Source organism: Leguminivora glycinivorella, chromosome 25 (assembly GCF_023078275.1).
Source record: "Leguminivora glycinivorella isolate SPB_JAAS2020 chromosome 25, LegGlyc_1.1, whole genome shotgun sequence".
NCBI lineage: Eukaryota > Metazoa > Arthropoda > Insecta > Lepidoptera > Tortricidae > Leguminivora > Leguminivora glycinivorella.
In genome coordinates this window covers 5309513-5329721 of record NC_062995.1, presented here as the reverse complement: position 1 = coordinate 5329721, position 20209 = coordinate 5309513, and the positions used below count along the sequence as shown (strand labels likewise).

The 20209-nt window shown below is 40.6% G+C and overlaps 2 protein-coding genes across 15 annotated transcripts in view; both read left to right on the top strand.

The window, feature by feature from the left end:
* The window catches only part of LOC125239567 (suppressor protein SRP40-like), a 52205-nt gene that overhangs the window by 12214 nt on the left and 19782 nt on the right, over positions 1–20209 (top strand). For 3 of the 7 annotated variants that reach the window (XM_048147203.1, XM_048147205.1, XM_048147207.1), the window contains exons 6-10: positions 9–35; positions 677–727; positions 6005–6154; positions 16209–16294; positions 17833–17911. In XM_048147203.1, coding sequence (XP_048003160.1) covers positions 9–35; positions 677–727; positions 6005–6154; positions 16209–16294; positions 17833–17911 — 393 coding nt within the window. The remainder of the gene's footprint in view (positions 1–8; positions 36–676; positions 728–6004; positions 6155–16208; positions 16295–17832; positions 17912–20209) is intronic. The other 4 variants (XM_048147206.1, XM_048147208.1, XM_048147209.1 and 1 more) reach the window with 4 other exon arrangements.
* Positions 8123–14272, top strand: LOC125239566. Of its 8 annotated transcripts, none has more exons than XM_048147199.1 (3): positions 8123–8415; positions 8914–9168; positions 10856–14272. In XM_048147199.1, exons 2-3 carry the CDS (start codon positions 9008–9010, stop codon positions 13674–13676), a joined length of 2982 nt encoding a protein of 993 aa, XP_048003156.1. In that variant the 5' UTR covers positions 8123–8415; positions 8914–9007; the 3' UTR covers positions 13677–14272. The 8 variants fall into 8 exon arrangements, with proteins under 8 accessions (XP_048003156.1, XP_048003155.1, XP_048003154.1 ...); XM_048147198.1 differs by having other exon boundaries at positions 8123–8494; XM_048147197.1 differs by having other exon boundaries at positions 8123–9168.

Below are 20209 nucleotides of genomic sequence, written 5' to 3'. Positions count from 1 at the left end.
TTACATAGGAGAAACGCGACGCGCTGCCCAAAACGGTAATTCCTTGTTTTCCGTGACGAAATATTTTTTTTCCATAAAGTGTAACTATCAACATTTGTAAAATGAAAATGAACAGCGTTTTTTTTTCCAAGCCAGAAAAAATCTTGGAACAGATCGTTTAAAGAAAACTGGCACTATTGAAATAAACGAAACTTTGATTGTATGAGTGAAGTCTGTATCGGTATCATAGAGGAATAAGTAAGGGAAGAGTTGTAACTCCATACATCAGTAAATGCCAGTTATTTGTAGTGACATCTATCGTCATTCACGCGTCAATCACGCGTCAACTAGGGGAAATTACAGTACTGCTACTCGTCAATAGATGTCGCGAGGAACAAAAATTCTAACGCTCAACAATTTTTAGCTAATATTACAATAGTATTAATCAGTACTCTGTTTTCATTTCCTTTTGCTTTTAATATACGTCGTAAACTGTTTTAATATTCAATTTTTGGCAGACGCGACAATGTTGACACTTAGTGTCGAGTAGTGGTACTGATAATTTACGCTATTTGACGCGCGATTGACGAGTGGTTGACGCTAGATCAGCTATTTAGATGTCACTACAAATAACTTGCATTTACTGATGTATGGAGTTAAGAATGCAATTTTTATTTTAAATGTTTTTTTTTAACAGAGGCCTTAGAGAGAAAGGCTAAGAGGGAATACAAACGCCGCGGAACTGGTGGTAAGTGTTATTCATTATTATATAACTAACTGTACATATTAATAGCAATAACATCACTTTGTGCTAACTAGACTGACTCATAAGGTGCGGGCGAAATTATGTCGCTTAAGTTCAAACTCGGATAAATCCATTCTGCTTTAACATTGATTCATCATCATCATCATCCTCCTTGCGATCCCTGGGGTCCGCTTTGACAACTAATCCCAAGATTTGGCGAAGGCACTAGTTTTACGAAAGCGACTGCCATCTGACCTTCCAACCCGAAGGGTAACTAGACCTTATTGGAATTAGTCCGGTTTCCTCACGATGTTTTCCTTCACCGATAAGCGACTGGCAAATATCAAATGACATTTCGCACATAAGTTCCGAAAAACTCATTCACTCCGGAACGAAAGCCGCACGCACTTACCGCTAGGCTACCAGCGCTTGAAGATTGATTATGTATAAATAATATATATAATCTGTAAAAGAATCAACATTATAGCAGAATGGATTTTCCCCTAGTTTAAAGTTAAGCGACACAATTGTGCAGGTAAATTCACAAGAGTTGGCACGAATGAATGAATGAAAATGTGTGTGACCGATTGATCAATAAAATGGTAGCTCTTGATAGAGATGGGCCGAATATGGACTTTGCCGAATACGAATATTCGGCCGAACATTCGGTTCAGCTCTTACCGAACCGAACATTAGGCCGAATATTCGGTTACACCATATTTTTAAAGGGGATGTTAATTAAAACTATTAAATGATTGCGATTACATAATAATATGTTACTACAACAAGAGGATCGAGTATTATAGAGGGTTACTGTCGAAGTAAAATGTGTAATCAGAATCACAGTGCATAGACTGACATCTCTCGACACAAGCTTAAAACTTTTGAACCTCAGTTTTGACAATTTGGCACATATTCTTAGCTTGATATGTGTTAAAATGTCAAATATTAATATTCGCGCCATCTAGCTGAGCGTACCCCAAAGGTGTAATGCCATCTAGGCCACCGTACCTTTTTCTGTATGGTACTGAGGTACGTTTTTTTCTTAGGCTTTATCTGTCTATACGGAGTTATATTTGTCTTTGCTACAACTATGTTTTTAGGGTTCCGTAGTCAACTAGGAACCCTTATAGTTTCGCCATGTCTGTCTGTCCGTCCGTCCGTCCGTCCGTCCGTCCGTCCGTCCGTCCGTCCGTCCGCGGATAATCTCAGTAACCGTTAGCACTAGAAAGCTGAAATTTGGTACCAATATGTATATGAATCACGCCAACAAAGTGCAAAAATAAAAAATGGAAAAAAAAATTTTATTAGGGTACTCCCCCTACATGTAAAGTGGGGGCTGAAATTTTTTTTCATTCCAACCCTAACGTGTGATATATTGTTGGATAGGTATTTAAAAATGAATAAGGGTTTGCTAACATCGTTTTTTGATAATATTTATATTTTCGGAAATAATCGCTCCTAAAGGAAAAAAAGTGCGTCCCCCCCTCTAACTTTTGAACCATATGTTTAAAAAATATGAAAAAATCACAAAAGTAGAACTTTATAAAGACTTTCTAGGAAAATTATTTTGAACTTGATAGGTTCAGTAGTTTTTGAGAAAAATACGGAAAACTACGGAACCCTACACTGAGCGTGGCCCGACACGCTCTTGGCCGGTTTTTATGATTTAGTGGATAACTAAAACTTAGTTAAAACAACTCTGAACTCTTCTCAACTCTTAAACTACGGTTTTTTAATTTGTTTACAAAACAATTGTATTTATATTTATCTCTTTTTAGTAGACCCTTAGAAAGCTACTAAAATAGGAGCTTATTATGTATCCACGGAATACGTAAGATCTTCATTAGTTATTTACTTTGTTTATTCGGTAAATAATCGGCAATGCAACCGAATTATTCGGCCGAATAAGAACATTGAAAAACTTGCCGAATACCGAATATTCGGCCCATCTCTACTCTTAAAAGTATGTATACCGATACAGGTCACTCAAACGATTTAGTTTTTTTTTATGGGATAGGAGGCAAACGAGCAGGCAGGTCGCCTGATGGTAGGCGATCACTGATGCCCATGGACACCCGAAACACCAGTTTTGTTCATTCCATTCGTGCCAACTTTCATGAAACGATTTGTATTATCATCTTAGGCCCAAATTCCTACCTGTAGTACAGTCAAGTGTACAAATATGGGTGTACACATCTTACTCAAAAATATGTCCTATAGCATCTTAGTCCGGTGTAATAAGCTCTTATTACATATTTATGAGATGATTATTTCGATACGTATTTTTGCAGTTGACTGTACTTATTCAAAAGTATTGGAACAAAGTTGCATATCGTCACTACTTTTAAAAAACCTTGTATCTTCGTCTGTCAATGAAAAGAAAATTGTAGTAAGTATGTATGGAATGCATATAGACTTACTGCGTTTTAACTTTGAGGAACAGCGTGAGATACGAGATTTTTTAAAAGTAGTGACGATATGTTTTGTTTCGTTCGATTTTCAAACGAAATAAAATAATGTATATCGTCACTACTTTGAAAACAACTTGTATCTTCTTCTGTCAATGAAATGAAGAATGTAATAAGTATGTATGCAATGCATATAGACTTACTGCGTTTTAACTTTGAGGAGCAGTGTGAGATACGAGATTTTTTTCAAAGTAGTGACGATATTCTGCACCATAAGTTAACGTTAAAAATTCAGTGGCAAATATTATTTTTAGGGGTTTTTTTTTGTATGGTTGGGTCTTAGGAGGCTATATGGCTAATATGCTAGTTTTCGTCTAGTTATTTTCGTCCATTTCACAAAGTTGGAATTAAAAACACATCTTTGCCACACATATTTCACAATGAGGAGGCGGGAGGCACACTGACATTTTATCCCGCTAGGCGGCGCCTGTGCAAGGCATAGGCATGTCACTGTCATTCATATGTGAGAGAGAGAGAGAGAAAAAATATCTTCTCGCTCTCATGTATGAGATTCTATAAGGTCCTAATTTATTAGATGCAGATATTTTTACAGCTGATAGTACTCGGTCTCTGGAGTATATTAAACCGTGAAACATTATAGCTTTTACGATGTTTTTTTGGAGAAAACGGAAAAACAAATTTGCTACCTACGTAAAAACACCCTGTTTATGTGATTATTAAATGAAAACTCATTGAACAGATTCTAGTACCTCTTTTACGTACCACTTAACTGTAACTGGCCACTTCAATGGCATGTGCAGTTTTCCCGCCGAACCTTTACGACATTTACAACAAACAATTGTTGACATGACAGACAGTGTTATTGTGACATGTGATAATGCGCATGATGATTTTTTTTAGACGAAATTATAATTAATGTTTTTGTTAGGAAAATTAAATCAAAAAAGTTACATGAAAAGATTTCTTAATTTATATTTAAAGTTAATTATTTTAATGTAAAGTATCATGTGTTAAAATATCTGCAACTAATAAATTAGGACCTTATATATCTGTAAATATAAAGCCTCTGCAACATTTGGCCATACTCATAAACATTCAGGTCGTGCTAAAAAACTTTTAATATTTTAATGAATACTAGTAGTTATAAAAAAAAATTGTTCATCTTCACACATTTAATTTGATGAAGTTGTCTGAGATACCGAGGGTTTACTGGTGAAACCCGATAAGTTGAGCAAACTGGTTTTTGAAATTCGAACTATGTGTAATTTCCATACATCGGGGTTTTGGGAGCGGGAATGATTTACACTAGCCCAAAAATGGTGAAAACGATAAAAGATAAACATTACTTTAACATTTCTAGGTACATTTGGAGCCAGTTACATAGTTAAATACATATTTCAGTAATTCAAATTACTATAAACAAAGTTACAAATACACAAATTCATTCCGCTCCCAAAACCCCGATGTATGGTAATTTCCACAAATGTTGTTATTTTAAGGACAAATTATCTCGATTTATCGGGTTCACCAGTAAAGCCTCGATACTAAAAGTTGTTCAGTGCGACTGTTTAGATTCATAGAACAATAATACTATTCGAAAATATACTACAGTCAACAACACAGCTGTGTATACAGACAAAGTGCCAAAAATATGTATACACACCTTTATGCACAGGTAATAAAGTTCTGTATACATATTTTTGGCACTTTGTCTGTATACACAGCTGTGTTGTTGACTGTACCTAAAGCCGGGTCTGCTGCAACGTGTTTTTGTGCTTTTCTAACACCTAACATGTTTTCCATTTGTCGCGGCAAACATGTTTGAGTGTTTTTGATAACAGAAACGCTTTAGCTACGCCCCTTTTGTGTTAGAAAAACATATTAGGTGTTAGAAAAGTACAAACACACGTTGCAACAGACCCGGCTTCACTTGTAGTTTGTTAGACATTTTACAAAACATCAGTTTTGATATAGATTTAAATAATTATAGTTATTTTAATTTTGTAATCTACGCATTTATTATAAATACATAATTTTTTTGAACATTATTTGGTTTTAACACTGTTTTCGTTTTCATTGTTAATCAAATAATCACACAATCACGCATACTATTTAAGTATTGATTTCGGATCTCATGTAATATATGATATCAGTTTTTTTAATAATCATAAATATTCAAAATATTACCCGAAACCAAAACTTAAATTAACACACAAAACTGCACTATGAAATAAATATTTTTTTTAATTTACAAAAAATACCTGCATCTAAAAATACCACTTTTTCGCTCTCCATAAGGTCTAAGTTATTGGATTAGAGATACAAGAAAATAATGCTCTTATGGTTAGCGACAAAGTTGGACAAATTGTATGCTTCGGCCTAGGGTTGCAAAAAAACGATGTTTTTTTCTGGCTTAAAAAAAACCGCGAAAAAAAACGTAACTTTAATTTCTGGTTTTGAAAACTAACATTTACACAATCTGTAGTTAGTAATTGTCGCTATTTACTGTTGGCAACACCACCGCCTCTCCACGCTCCACGCCGCATCGAGGATTCTCCAATTAACGTTTGCATACTGGATGTTTATCGAATTAAAATGTACGTTTTTGTTATTGAAACGTTACAAATCACGAAAAACCGTTATTGTCGTATTATTTATTCATCTGAAAAAAAACCATGGTGCTTGGTTTTTTTTTCATAATTCTGAAAAAAAAAATGTTTTTTTTTTCTATTTGCAACCCTACTTCGGCCACAAGAGTCCCAAGTGTATTCAACATAAGTAAAACCTTTATTTATTTCGTACGTGCACTGTAAACTAACCTGGGTCACTATCACCATTCATTTTCAAGCTAACGTACTCAAATCGTCGAAAGTACTGACGCGGTCGAAAAGGCTACCGCCGAAAAAGACGCTCAAAAAAATGCCGCAGCGCGTGGCGCGAAAAATTGGCGATAAAAAGGTGGTTATACGGAGAAATGCCAAGTTGATTAGGAGGAAAGGTAAATCATGTTTAGGGCCGTGCATGTTGTAGGTAATAGTGCGATGGTTGGTGCTAGGGCGCAAGTTTGCTCGAGGAAGACAAGCCGTGTTAAAAAAAATAGTACTGGTTCGTAAATACGAATCCATGTTTAAATGTAATTGAGAGTTTATTTTTATTAGATTAAACTTTTCATTATGGGGCATTTTCAGAATTTTGGGACTCCCTAATTAGCGATAGTTTAAAAAAAACTCACTGTCAGTTTTGTGACGACAACTAAGCATGAAATTTAATAAAAATATTGTTTTTGTGTTAATTACATAAACCTTATGCGATAATCTACATTGAGAGTGTGAAAAAAGTAAATTTTGAGACAGATTTTATGCTTCATTGTCGTCACAAAACTGACAGTGAGTTAATTTTTGTTAACTACTTACGCTAATTGGGGGGTCCCAAATTCTGAAAATGCCTTAAAATAGATTAATATATTTTTGAGTTTCAATATGCTTATCGAAAAGAAACACGGGGATAGCAAGAACGACGTAAAAATAGACAAACTTATTTATACAATACAAATAAATACTTCTAATTTTGTAAAATAATGTTAGTTTCTGTAAAAAAATGTCTTCTTGAGTAAATGTGCCTTAGATTGGAAAGTATTTCTTTAAAAAATATTTTTTTTAATTATGTTTTTGGCATAATAAATTATCTTTTAATCGGGGTAATGCTACTAGGTGTTAATGTTACCTACTTGTATTTATACGTACCTACTTATATGCATTTAATTATGTAGATATGATTGTATTATTTAAATAAATTAAATAGAAGTCAATAGGTGGTAAAAAAAAACAAGCTTTGAACTCTTTTCTTACTCAACATATTTAGAACTAGAAGGTTTTGAAGTTGAGTTGAGGAGTGGGTTCTGAGTACCTACCTAAAAAATGTTCTAAAACAGGCGAGACTAAAAATGACATGCTCAATTTTGGTAGATTTGATCTTCGCATGGTAGTTTTTAGATCCGAATGGTAGAAAATTATTGCATCCAAATTTTATGTATTGGTGTGTTTTGAAACCGTTTATCGTAGAGAATATAATACTGTTCATGCAATTCGAAGCGCAATGGCGTTCCGCGCGCCATCTAGCGAGGCTAGTTGTAACTACGACGTATCGAGCGACATCATTGGTCGTGATTCAGTATTGGCTAATATAGCAGTGAGTGCTGCCTCTCGCGGCGAGAGTTGGAGTTTTGAGTTGACCTGTGAGCTTGTAAGAACAAGCACGGTAAAAATGCGTTGAGAACGATTTGTATAAGTTTGCTGTTTTTGTATCGCGACGCGCGTTAAAATAGTGTCTAAGGTGTAACTCGTTGCATTAAAATAAGTGTTAGTTGAGCCCAGTGGTTTGATTCAACGCCCAGATACCATCCCCTGGCCGAGGTAGCTTCGGGGACGGCGCCGGTCCTCGCTCTGGACCTTAAAAGAGCGTGGTGGTCCAGCCTAGGTGTGAGGGGCCGGAGACGACGCGTCGACGGCTACGAGCACCATTTCTTCGGTGTACCAGACCGGCGGGTCCAGGACCTGGCCGTGTAGCGTACATTTTGGTGTAACCCATAAGGGGAACGATCGTTATCAGCACGATATTGGAAGATAACCCTCGAATTGGGACAAGATTCAGGACCGAAGCGGTCTACAATCAGCAGAATCGAGGATTCGCGTCATTCCAGCATTTAGTGTTAAATTCCGTGCGTTGGACGCTAAATAACGAAGTGAAAATCAAAACCGCATGGGTTTTTAGGTTATTAGTGTTGTGCCAATTTCATTGAACAGATTACCGGTTAAGTTGCCAAGTTGGTAACATTGAGTGACTAACTTCACATCGAACAACTGTCAGCTGTCAGAATCGGCCATAGTGTATAGACTCTAAGTTACGTCAAACTTCAAGTTGTTGACATATTAAACGTCAAATTCATTTACTTGCCGGATCGATATTATAATATAGAAAACAAGTGTTACAATTTAGAGTTAACTTTACTGTGAGATATTTGTGTTCATAGCAAACATGTCGCTAAAAGCCGCAAAGGTTCAATTAAAGACCCGTTATTTAATGTTAACGGATTATGCTGGCACAATTGTGGTACGACCAGGCACGATCGCCGCGACCGTAGCAAGGAGGCATTTCCGAGAAGCCTACAAAACGTATGTTTCGGCATACGAGTCATTGGTGGCGAGTGATTCGGAACTTGCAGAGGAGGAAAGACTACTGTACCAGCAGCAATTTAGCGAGGTAAATCGACTCCTCATTCAATTGGATGAGGCATCAGAGGAAGAGGAGTCCGGGAGGCCCTCAACCTCAAAACATCAAGGTAAGGTCAAACTTCCGTTAGTTCAATTGCCTACATTTTCAGGCTGCCTAGCTGAATGGCTGTCATTCTATGACTTATTTATGTCCCTTGTTGATGCGGGACCGCTTTCCGACGCGGAAAAACACTATTATTTAAGGACGTCGTTAAATAGTGAGGCACTATCGATTGTTCAACATTTGCCTATGGATGGCGACAACTATACAGTTGCCCTGGACCTCCTAAAGCAAAGGTATCACAACAGCAGGCAGCTGGTAGACACCTTTATAGGACAGATCCTAAACCTGCCCAACGTGGGAGGCCCCAATGTCAATTTAAGAACCCAGTTTTATGATCCTCTCAGAGAGGCCATCCAGGCGCTTAGGAAACTGAAGCAACCTGTCGATGAATGGTCGTATTTATTACTGCATTTAATTTTACAGAAGTTGCCCCTGCGCGTAAAGACGCTCTTTGAGGAGCGGCACGGGACAGATCCGCAAGTGCTACCGACCCTTACCCAGCTAGTGTCGCTACTAGATGAACAATGCCGGGTGCAGCAGGCGATCTCCCCTGCAGCAGTGGAACGAACTCCTGCGGCACGCCGGTCACCCACTGCTAGAGGTCGAGGCGGCGCAGCGCCGGCTCACCACCTGGCAGCCCCCCGGGTCCTGGCAGCACAACCGGAACCCAATGATCAGGTGAATCGTTCATTTGCAACTTGCTCTTATTGCTCGAGCAGTGCTCACACCCTGTACAAATGCCCCGCTTTCCTGGGACTGCCACCCTCGAAGCGCAGAACCTGGGCTAGAGATACAGGGGCCTGCTTCAAATGTCTCCGCGCTCATTATGCTAGAGAATGTATGTCGCGCAATTGGTGCGCGGCATGCCAATCATCAGTGCATAATTCGTTGTTATGCTCGGCTGTGGCAGGCATGTCGGTTGAGGAACCAGCAGCTGCAAAGGCTGTGCATCGAGTGCAAGATCAGCCACCGGCTCAGTCAGCCTCGTGGAGGCGATCACCACCGCAGCGGCGGTCACCACCTCGACCGGCCCCGCCACAGGAGAGAGGGCCGCAGCAGGCCCACTCATCACAATCATGCTCACCACTACCGTGGGGTGTGGAGGAAGCTAGGACTCCTCCCTATCAAACCAGACACCTCTTTTGGTGGCTGCTGGTCACGTTCCACGCCTGCCGGTTGGAGCGAGGGCCCGCCAGGCGCAGGAGACCTTCCACTCCTTGCGCTTTGGCACTCGACGCAGCCCTGAGCCCCGGCAATGAAATGATCTCACTGTTGGTGAACCAGAGGCACGGTGGATGACGCCATCCATCCGTGTCAGTCCTACAGCCATTGTTCTTGTTAGATCAGGTAATGGTACTTACGTTAAGGCTAGATCTTTGCTGGATACCGGCGCGGCTTGCTCCATAGTAAAGAAATCATTTGCAGATGAAGTAGGTTTGCACCAACAGTTTAATGGTACTAATATATTTGGAATCGGTGATCAAAAGGTCAATGTCCCCGGGACAATAGCAAAGGTAGTATTCAGGCCGGTAGGAAAAATAGTTCCGATAATTAGCGTTATAGCTACAGTTATGTATACAGTTACTGGGAATATTCCATATGTAAATGCATACCTCAAGGGTCACTTAGATGCGACGCAGCTCAAGTTGGCAGACCCAAAGTTTGATGTATCTCAAGATGTAGATATCATTTTTGGACTGGATATACTCAATTATATATATACAGGCTCAAAGATTCTCACTAACATTCCAGGTGTGGAGGCCTATGGAACGTGCTTTGGCCATGTACTGATGGGTGCTTTGTGGAAGCATCCCGCTGACATCTCAACGAAGCAGCTGAGAGGGACGTCCGTAGAGGACTATGGAGTCCATGCGACACGCCTCGAGGAGGTACTTGAGAAGTTCTGGAAGGTCGAGCAGCCTCCAGAGGATCCGGTGGAGCATCCGGAGCATGTCGAATGTGAAAGGTTGTATACCTCCAATACTACACGTATGCCTGACGGCAAATACATGGTACGGCTGCCCTTATTGACAGACAGACCCGCACTCGGTGAGTCGAGGGCCATTGCCGCACGCAGGTTTTATTCATTAGAGGCGAAGCTAGCCAAGAATCCAGTCTTTGCTGAGAAATACAGGGATTTCATGCGAGAATATGAGTCATTAGGACATATGTCGAAATCAAACTATCAATTTGATTCAGAACACTTTATAATTCCACATCATGGTATTTTTAAGAGGGATTCTGATAAGCTCAGAGTGGTATTCAATGGGGCATCTCAAAGTAGCAATGGAATATCTGTAAATCAGTGTCTTCACTCAGGAAAGCCGCTCCAGAATGATATTACCAAGATATTGTTGAATTTCAGACGACACCAGTTTGTCTTCACGGCCGACATCCGCATGATGTTCAGGCAGACGTGGATACACCCCGACGATAGGCGCTATCAGCTGATCCTGTGGCGTGAGGATCCGTCGCAGGACCTACAGGTATATGAGTTAAATACTAATACCTACGGGCTACGGTCAAGCCCCTTTGTCGCAATAAGGACGCTAATACAATTAGCCAATGATTGGCAAGCTCAGCATCCAGGCTCCCCAGCTGCAGACGTCGTGCGACGGCAGGTATATGTTGATGACGTACTGGCGGGAGCAGAGTCAATTGCGGAGGCCCAGCAGCTAAAATCGGAGCTCACAGATCTCATGAGCAGTGCTGGGTATGAACTTAGAAAATGGTCGTCCAACTGTCGCGAGTTACTGCAGGACCTACCACAGGAATATTGTGAGATACCTCATCAATTCGACGCAGAAGATAAGAGCCTCATAAAGGTATTAGGCATCCAATGGAACCCGATAAACGACACAATGTCATATCAAATCAACGTACCCCTAGGGCAAGCGATAACCAAGCGAAGCGTGTTAAGTACTATCGCTCGATTATATGATCCTTGTGGATACTGTGCTCCCATCGTCTACAGATTCAAACTGTTTATGCAATCACTTTTTTCAGATGGAATGACGTGGGATGAACCCCTCACGGAGGTTCAAGAAAGTCAATGGAACGAAATGGTTCAGGATTTAAACCATTTGTCTCACTTACAGATCTCTCGATGCGTCGCGCTACCGGGATCGGTATCATATTCACTCCACGGTTTTGGAGATGCGTCTGAGATGGGCTACGGAGCGTGCGTATACCTCCGGACAGCAGACGCCGCTGGAAACGTCATGGTACGACTAATTATAGCTAAGACTAGAGTTGCGTCGAAAAAGACCAAGCAAACCATTCCAAAGAATGAGCTAAACGCGGCTCATATGGTTTATAAATTGCTGAATCACGCCGCAGCGGCCTATGAAGATGAACTTGATATTGACAGCATAAATGCATGGTCCGATAGCAAGATAACGTTGTGTTGGTTAAACACTAAGCCACACCTGCTCCAAACATTTGAATGTAATAGAGTACAAGACATTCAACAGTCGAAGCGACTAATGACATGGCGCTATGTCCGGGGTGAGTTGAACCCGGCCGACGTCGCGTCGCGGGGAACCACAGCGAAAAGGCTCCTCAAGTGCAAGCTGTGGTGGTCACCAGACTGGCTACTCGAGGAGGAATCTCAGTGGCCAACGATGCCAGTCACCATGTCACCTGAGCTGCCAGGGTTCAAACAATTGGTACATGTCGTCGCTGAAGAGCAGTCATGGGAAGACTGCCTACTATCCAGAGTGAGCTCTTATAGTAAGCTCATAAATGTAACGTCATACATTTTACGGTTTTGCAAGAATATTCGTTTGCCGAAGCAGCAACGAAACTTGAACCAGACCCTGTCTATAGATGAAAATCGTGCCGCTACGAGCCACTGGATCAAGAAGGTCCAGTTGGATGCATACAAGGGTGAAGCCATCTTACTGAAAAAAGGAAAATTAGTATGCAAGTCTCTCCAGAAATTAAGCGTCTTCGTAGATGAAGACCAGTTTATCCGAGTCGGCGGCCGACTCCGTAATTCAAGCCTGCGCTATGAAGCGAAGCACCCATTGCTTATTCCGAAGGATCATAGATGGACTCAGTTGTTGATGCAACATTATCACCGAATACATTGTCACGCATCGACAAGTGCGCTGATTAATATATTGAGACAGCGGTATTGGATCCCGTCAGCGAGACGTCAGGTTGCTCGCGTCATCCACAGCTGTACACCATGCTTCAGGTTCAGCGCGACCGAGCAGGCGCCGTTCATGGCCGACCTGCCCGCCGACCGTGTCACGGCCGCGCGTCCATTTTCCGGCGTTGCAACGGATTTTGCTGGCCCTTATCTGGTTAAGGCCAGCCAACTTAGGAATGCTAAATCAGTTAAAGCTTACCTGTGTGTTTTTGTATGCCTAGGTACCAAGGCAGTGCATCTAGAGCTCGTCTCGTCGCTGAGCACCGAGGCTTTCATCGCTGCGTTCACACGGTTTGTCAGTCGACGAGGGCTGCCCTCCCTCGTCCGTAGTGATCAAGGTACGAATTTTAAAGGTGCTAGCTCATACCTCCGTGAGGTTAATCAGTTCTTACTTGACCATGAAACCGTCCTGGCGGATGAGTTTCGTCGTCAAGACGTGCGCTGGGAATTCAACCCTCCAGGCGCTGCCCACATGTCTGGATTAGTCGAAGCGGCCGTAAAGAGTAGTAAGAATCTGCTTAAACGGGAAATAGGAGATCGGATCCTAACCTTTGAATTACTGTATACGGCCTTCTGTCGGATAGAAGCGGTTCTTAATTCTCGAGCGCTGGTTCCAATGTCAGAGGATCCTTGTGACCTGGAAATTCTCAGTCCAGGTCATTTTTTGATTGGTCAGCCGTTAGTTTCATTACCTGAACCTTCATGGAAGGACACAAATATGTCACGGTTATCACATTTCCAATTTGTACAAGCTATAACTCAGAAATTTTGGGCTAAATATTATTTTGAGTATTTGAACAATTTACAATCACGTAATAAATGGAATAGGCATGTACCTAATGTTGCAATTAATGATTTAGTCCTAATTAAAGATGACAATACGCCACCTCTACAATGGCGTAGGGGTAGAGTAATACAAATATTCAAAGGATCCGACGATGTTGTCAGATCGGTAAAATTAAAAACTCAGGAGGCGAACTCGTTCGTCCTGTTGTTAAATTATGTAAATTGCCCATGGAACTGTAATTAATCATAAGGAGTAATTCATTATAAATGTAAATTGAAATATTGCTACTAACGTATGTCTGTTTGAGTTCCACCAGGGAACCATTGTAACTAACAACCTAGTAAATAGTTTACCTTAAGTTTAATTTCACTGATGTAAAAATTGTGTGAAGATGTATCTAATGGTCACAGATCACTTCTTGCTAGATGCCACATGTAGTATTTGTATCTGAATTTTTAATTTGTTTGTTTTGTTCACTTGATCTCTAGAACGAGACAATTGAACAGCTTCAAGTCTTCAGGTCAATCTCCCCCTGGGGGCCCCAGGATGTTCATGCAATTCGAAGCGCAATGGCGTTCCGCGCGCCATCTAGCGAGGCTAGTTGTAACTACGACGTATCGAGCGACATCATTGGTCGTGATTCAGTATTGGCTAATATAGCAGTGAGTGCTGCCTCTCGCGGCGAGTTGGAGTTTTGAGTTGACCTGTGAGCTTGTAAGAACAAGCACGGTAAAAATGCGTTGAGAACGATTTGTATAAGTTTGCTGTTTTTGTATCGCGACGCGCGTTAAAATAGTGTCTAAGGTGTAACTCGTTGCATTAAAATAAGTGTTAGTTGAGCCCAGTGGTTTGATTCAACGCCCAGATACCATCCCCTGGCCGAGGTAGCTTCGGGGACGGCGCCGGTCCTCGCTCTGGACCTTAAAAGAGCGTGGTGGTCCAGCCTAGGTGTGAGGGGCCGGAGACGACGCGTCGACGGCTACGAGCACCATTTCTTCGGTGTACCAGACCGGCGGGTCCAGGACCTGGCCGTGTAGCGTACAAATACGATTTTACTAACATCACTAATTGCCATTTTAAAGTAGATTTTTGTCTTTGTAGTTAGTAAATGGTGAAATTGATATTTATTTTATATAATTAGTTTTTGTGAGACTAGAATATTTTCGAGTATTTGTTTCTGCTTTCTTTCTGTACAATTTTATAGGTATAATCAAGTATATATTAAGTTATTAAAAAGCTACGAGTTACCCCTTTGTTTACAAGTTAAATATTTCACAAAGAAATACCGTGTGTGATAGAGAGACCAGTCTCGTCAGAGTAAGACTCTTGACAAAGAAAAACGGCGCAGTGTCACTGTCGGCCGACAAATGTCACTGTGGTGGTCTCAGGTGGGCAAGCAGTATCGCATTATAAAGCCTATATCACACCAGTAGGCCTAGCACATGATGGCCGCGAGAGTATGTCGCCGCGAGATAGACTACCCGTCCTTATGTCATTAATACAGTTAGAAGAAGACGTGTCATCTATCTCGCGGCGACATACTCTCGCGGCCATCATGTGCTAGGCCTACAGGCCGTCCTTTTCGCACTATTTGTAAGTGCGATATCGCACTGAAGCGACAAGGTTTAAGGGAGACTGAGGTTAGTTATAACAGAGGAGAGTTGTGACAACGTCGATTTTCGGGAACTTATTAACTATCTACAAGTTCGCAATAGAGCTCTTTTGCTAGTTTAAAACTTGAAGTATAAAACCAGCGCTGTTGTGACCTTGCTAAATAGTTAATGTTCCCGAAAATCGACGTTGTCACAACTCACCTCTGTCACAATTCACCTCGGTCTCCCCTATCGCACTAGTGTGCTACAGCCCGCTGGACGTGAAAGATTATTTAGTCACATAGGGGCATTTTGAAATTTGGGACCCCCCAATTAGCGTAATTTGTTAACAAAAATTAACTCACTGTCAGCTTTGTGACGATAATTAAGCATGAAATTTCAATAAAAATATTGTTTTTGTGTTAATTAAATAAACTTTAAGTGATAATCTACATACAGAATGTGAAAGAAGTAAATTTTAGACAGATTTTAAGCTTAATTGTCGTCACAAAACTGACAGCGATTTAATTTTTGTTAACAACTTCCGCTAATTTGGGGGGGACCCAAATTCTGAAAAAAAAAAAAAAAATCACCATCATTATCATCGCATCTTCTAGGTCGACACACCATGTGACGACAGTATAATAAAGAGTACTATCGTACAGTATGGCCACTCCCGCTCCCCGCTGAAAGTGCCGCCCACCCCCTCTCTGTTACCTCACAGTTACCGCCTGTCAAAAACGCGAACAGTCGACCTATCATATTTCACTCATACAAGCATAGTACGCGTTCACCTACACGAGCTTAGACCAGTTAGACCACATCTCGGTGACTGGCCATCAAATATATGAAAGAGGCGCGTTCCTAGCACACATTCTAAGCTCGCGTAGGTGAACGCGTACCATGCTTGTATGAGTGAAATATGACAGGTCGACTGTTCGCGTTTTTGACAGGCGGTAACTGTGGGGTAACCGAGAGGGGGTGGGCGGCACTTTCAGCGGGGAGCGGGAGTGGCCATACTGTACGATAGTACTCTTTATTATACTGTGCTTAGACTGTGTGCTGGTAACGCGCCTCTTTCATATATTTGATCTGTGTCCGAGAAGTCATGTGACAGAGATGAGAGTATTTCCCTCTCGTTCGCGCACCGAGGGTCGGAGACCTAATGACCTTGTGTTTGCAGAATCTGCTGCGTCCTCTTCTGCCGGTGAGACGCCGAGAGTCAAGCGCAAGTATACTAAGAGAGCGCCAGGAACTAACAAGGATTCGGTGAGTAAAGGGTTCGGTGATACTTGTGTCGAATACAAGTAAATTAAAATAAAAAACCGGCCAAGAGCGTGTCAGGCCACGCTCAGTGTAGGGTTCCGTAGTTTTCCGTATTTTTCTCAAAAACTACTGAACCTATCAAGTTCAAAACAATTTTCCTAGAAAGTCTTTATAAAGTTCTACTTTTGTGATTTTTTTTCATATTTTTTAAACATATGGTTCAAAAGTTAGAGGGGGGGGACGCACTTTTTTTTCCTTTAGGAGCGATTATTTCCGAAAATATTAATATTATCAAAAAACGGTCTTAGTAAACCCTTATACATTTTTAAATACCTATCCAACAATATATCACACGTTGGAGTTGGAATTAAAAAATATATCAGCCCCAATTTTACATGTAGGGGGGGGGGTACCCTAATAAAACATTTTTTTTCCATTTTTTTATTTTTGCACTTTGTTGGCGTGCTTGATATACATATTGGTACCAAATTTCAGCTTTCTAGTGCTAACAGTTACTGAGATTATCCGCGGACGGACGGACGGACAGACAGACATGGCGAAACTATAAGGGTTATAAGTTGACTACGGAACCCTAAAAAACACTTCAGCACCATGAACAGAAAAATATTCCGGTTCTAATGGCACCTTTGGTTGACTCGCTTCGCTCGTGGATCAACTGTAGCATCGTTTAACTTGCTCCTTTTTCAATCCGCACTCTGCGTTAAAATACAACTTTATTTGTTTTACAAGGGGGCAAAGTTGTTGTCTAACCGCACGTACCAATATTGATACCCGAGCAAGCGAAAGAAGTATTGTGGAATTAAAAAGTGGAATCTTGAGCGTTGCGAGGGTTTCAAGGCACGAAGGTTAAATAAACTTTGCCACCGAGTGAAACACAATTTTACCACACCAACACGAACAAAATACTGACTATAAAAAATTAAACTAAATTAAATCTATCAATTTATTCAATATTTATGATTCAGAATCATTTATAAGTAAAAAATTCTTCAAGCTAGCTTAAGACATCAAGTTAAAATTTGTATTAAATTACTTTGCACTCTTGTGGAATGTGGATAAAATGCAATTTTGCTATCTGTTTTTGAATAGCAAAGTAAGCCTTGTTGACCTTGTTGTAGTTAGTGTGGTGAAAATAAATATTTCTGCTCGACGAAGTCGGGAAGCGCAAAGAGAAATAAGTACGGACAGAATTGTAACTCCATTCATCAGTAAATACGAGTTATTTGTAGTGACATCTAGCGTCAATCACGCGTCAAATAGCGTAAATTATCAATCTCAGAGAATAGTAAATAAATAAATCTTTATGGTTCTAAAGTGACAGTTAACGCCATCGATGGCAACAAATCATTTTTTGTGGCGCCATCTATGTGTGGTGTAGTGTATGCGCGTTCTTAGGCGGTCGCATTTTAACGTGTGGGATAATATGATCTAATATTTAATCTATGGTAAAAGATACCATATTATTTTCAAAAAAAAATTAGTAACCGCTTTGGGTTTTAAATGGTTTTTTTTTTCTGCAGCCGCCAGCCACGGAGCGCGTAAAGGGCAAACGCGGGCGTCCCCGAAAGGACGCGAACAACCACAAGCCTCAGCAACCCAGTGAGTACGGTCGACCAATTTAAAACTGCAGCTGCGCAGTGAAACTTAATTATTACCTATCTTTTTTACGTACATATCATACGCCCTCCCCTCAACTAGAAATTGTGCCTGCTCGTTCACTGAAAAGAGCGCTCCCAACTAGTACGATCTCCGAAGTGTACTAGTTCGTTCTTTTAGGGCATTTAGTACAGTAGTACACCGAGAGACTATTGTACATATGGCGTACAGTAACGCTCGCTCGTACTAGCCGAGAGCTGATCGGCCGTTTTCGCGCGCTCTCGGTCCGAGTCAGTCGGTTCTAGTTCGGTTGCGGTCGGATCGCTTTGCTGTCATTGTCACTTCACTTCTCGACTCTTCGCTCCTTTCCCTCCCACTCCTGTTGCGCGTGTGTGAGTGTACTAAATGTACTAGAGAGCAGAATCATTTAGGAGTAGTTCGGTCTAGTACAGTGCAGGGAATCGTGTCTTTTGTACTATTAGTACATGTACTACACAAGCCTACCCTCAACCCAATATCATAGTGGAACAGACTTCGCTGGTTCGGTTCGGTCACGTAGAATGGGAAACGATCGAGCCGTCGAGAGAGCGTTCTTGGGTCTGTTGGCTGGGGGCCTGGTGGAGGGTCGACCCAGGTATCGCTGGGAGGACAGTGTGGCGGCGGATCTACGTCGGCTTCAAGTCAGTGACTGGCAAGAGGCTGCGCAGGATCGGGACAGGTGGCGATCTCTCGTTTCACTTTGGATCGTTGAGCTAAAATAGTTATAATAAGTGCGTTTTCACATTATCCGATCTGATATCGGATGTCGGACCGATATCCCATACATTTAACCCTTAAATGCATGACCTTGACTAAGATTTATTCAAATTGGAATTTTGACGTGCTGTCATTAGAGTCAAAAATAGATCATATCATATCATATCATTCTTTATTGCAATCATGTTCATTTTACATAGGATGGTATTCAAATATTATAAGGTAGGTACATGATACCCTGTTAGGGCATGGCAATAATCTTAAGGACTACTTACTAAACTAAAAGTAAAGTAAAGTAAAATTAGTCTTAATATAATTCTATACATGGAGATGAGAATTGAATAATAATTTTTATAATTGACAGTTACTGACAAAATATAAGTATAATTTGTGATCATAAAATTTTAAATAATTAATAGGTAGTCAATAATTTAGTACAAAGTAGGTATAATAGTAAATAATAAATAATTGAAATTAAAATTAAATAATCGTTATGTCCTTCAAAATCAATTTGGCAAAGTGTGGTCATTTAAATATTCTTCGATTGTATAGTAACATTTGTCTTGGAGAAGTTTCTTTAAATTACTTTTAAATACTTTGATGTTTTTTTCCTGCAATAACTGTTGAGGTAGCTTGTTGGCTATGGTAGCGCATCTATAATGGGGGCCGTTTCTATACATAGCTAGATTTGAAATTGGTAAAAGGTACTGAATTCTGTTCCGTCTATTTGAGGTGATTTTTTGTAAGGGAAATAAGTTTGCGTTATTTCTGACAAACATGGCCGCTTCCATAATGTACATACTAGCTAAAGTTAGAATTTTATGCTTTATAAAGTGAGGACGGCTGCTATTAGGTATTCGCGTATTAGTAAGGATGCGTATACATTTTTTCTGTAAAACAAACAGTTGGTCTACTTCTGTGCTCGCACCCCACAATATTATTCCGTAATTAAGCCAAGAGTTTGCGTACGCGTAATATGCTGACAACGCCGTTTCAAAGTTAGTATTTATTTTAAGCACGCTGAGAGCGTATATAAATCGAGACAGTTTAGTGCAGATTTTTTGTACATGCGATTTCCAATTTAAATTTGAGTCGATATTTATTCCTAATAAATTAAATTCCGATACTTCCTCTATAGGCGTATTGTCAATCGTAAGTGACATTTGGAGTGATTGCTTTTGTACCGGTTTGAACTGGATAATTTTAGTTTTCTTTAAATTTATTGTTAGGTTATGGTCATCGAGCCATGCCTGAGTTGTTGTAAAAAGGTCTTGTAATTTTTCATTGCAAATTTCATTATTCGGACAACCAAATAATAGCGAGACATCATCCGCAAACATTATACATGTTGTGTCTAATATTGTAGGCAAGTCGTTTACATAGGCTAAAAACAACAGACACCCGGCCACACTTCCTTGGGGAATTGAGTACGAAGTATGTCGTGTTTCTGATATTACCTCCTTAATTTGCCCAGAGTCCTTAAAAAAGTGATTTATTTGTACGTACTGGCTACGGTTCTCAAGGTACGACCTAAACCATTGATGG

Excerpts from the sequence above, each read along its gene's own strand:
- LOC125239566 (XM_048147195.1), top strand. The coding sequence starts at position 9,786 with ATGACGCCATCCATCCGTGTCAGTCCTACAGCCATTGTTCTTGTTAGA. Across the intron at positions 9,838-10,242 it reads CATTGTTCTTGTTAGATCAG|GTGTGGAGGCCTATGGAACG; the intron begins GTAATGGTACTT and ends CTAACATTCCAG.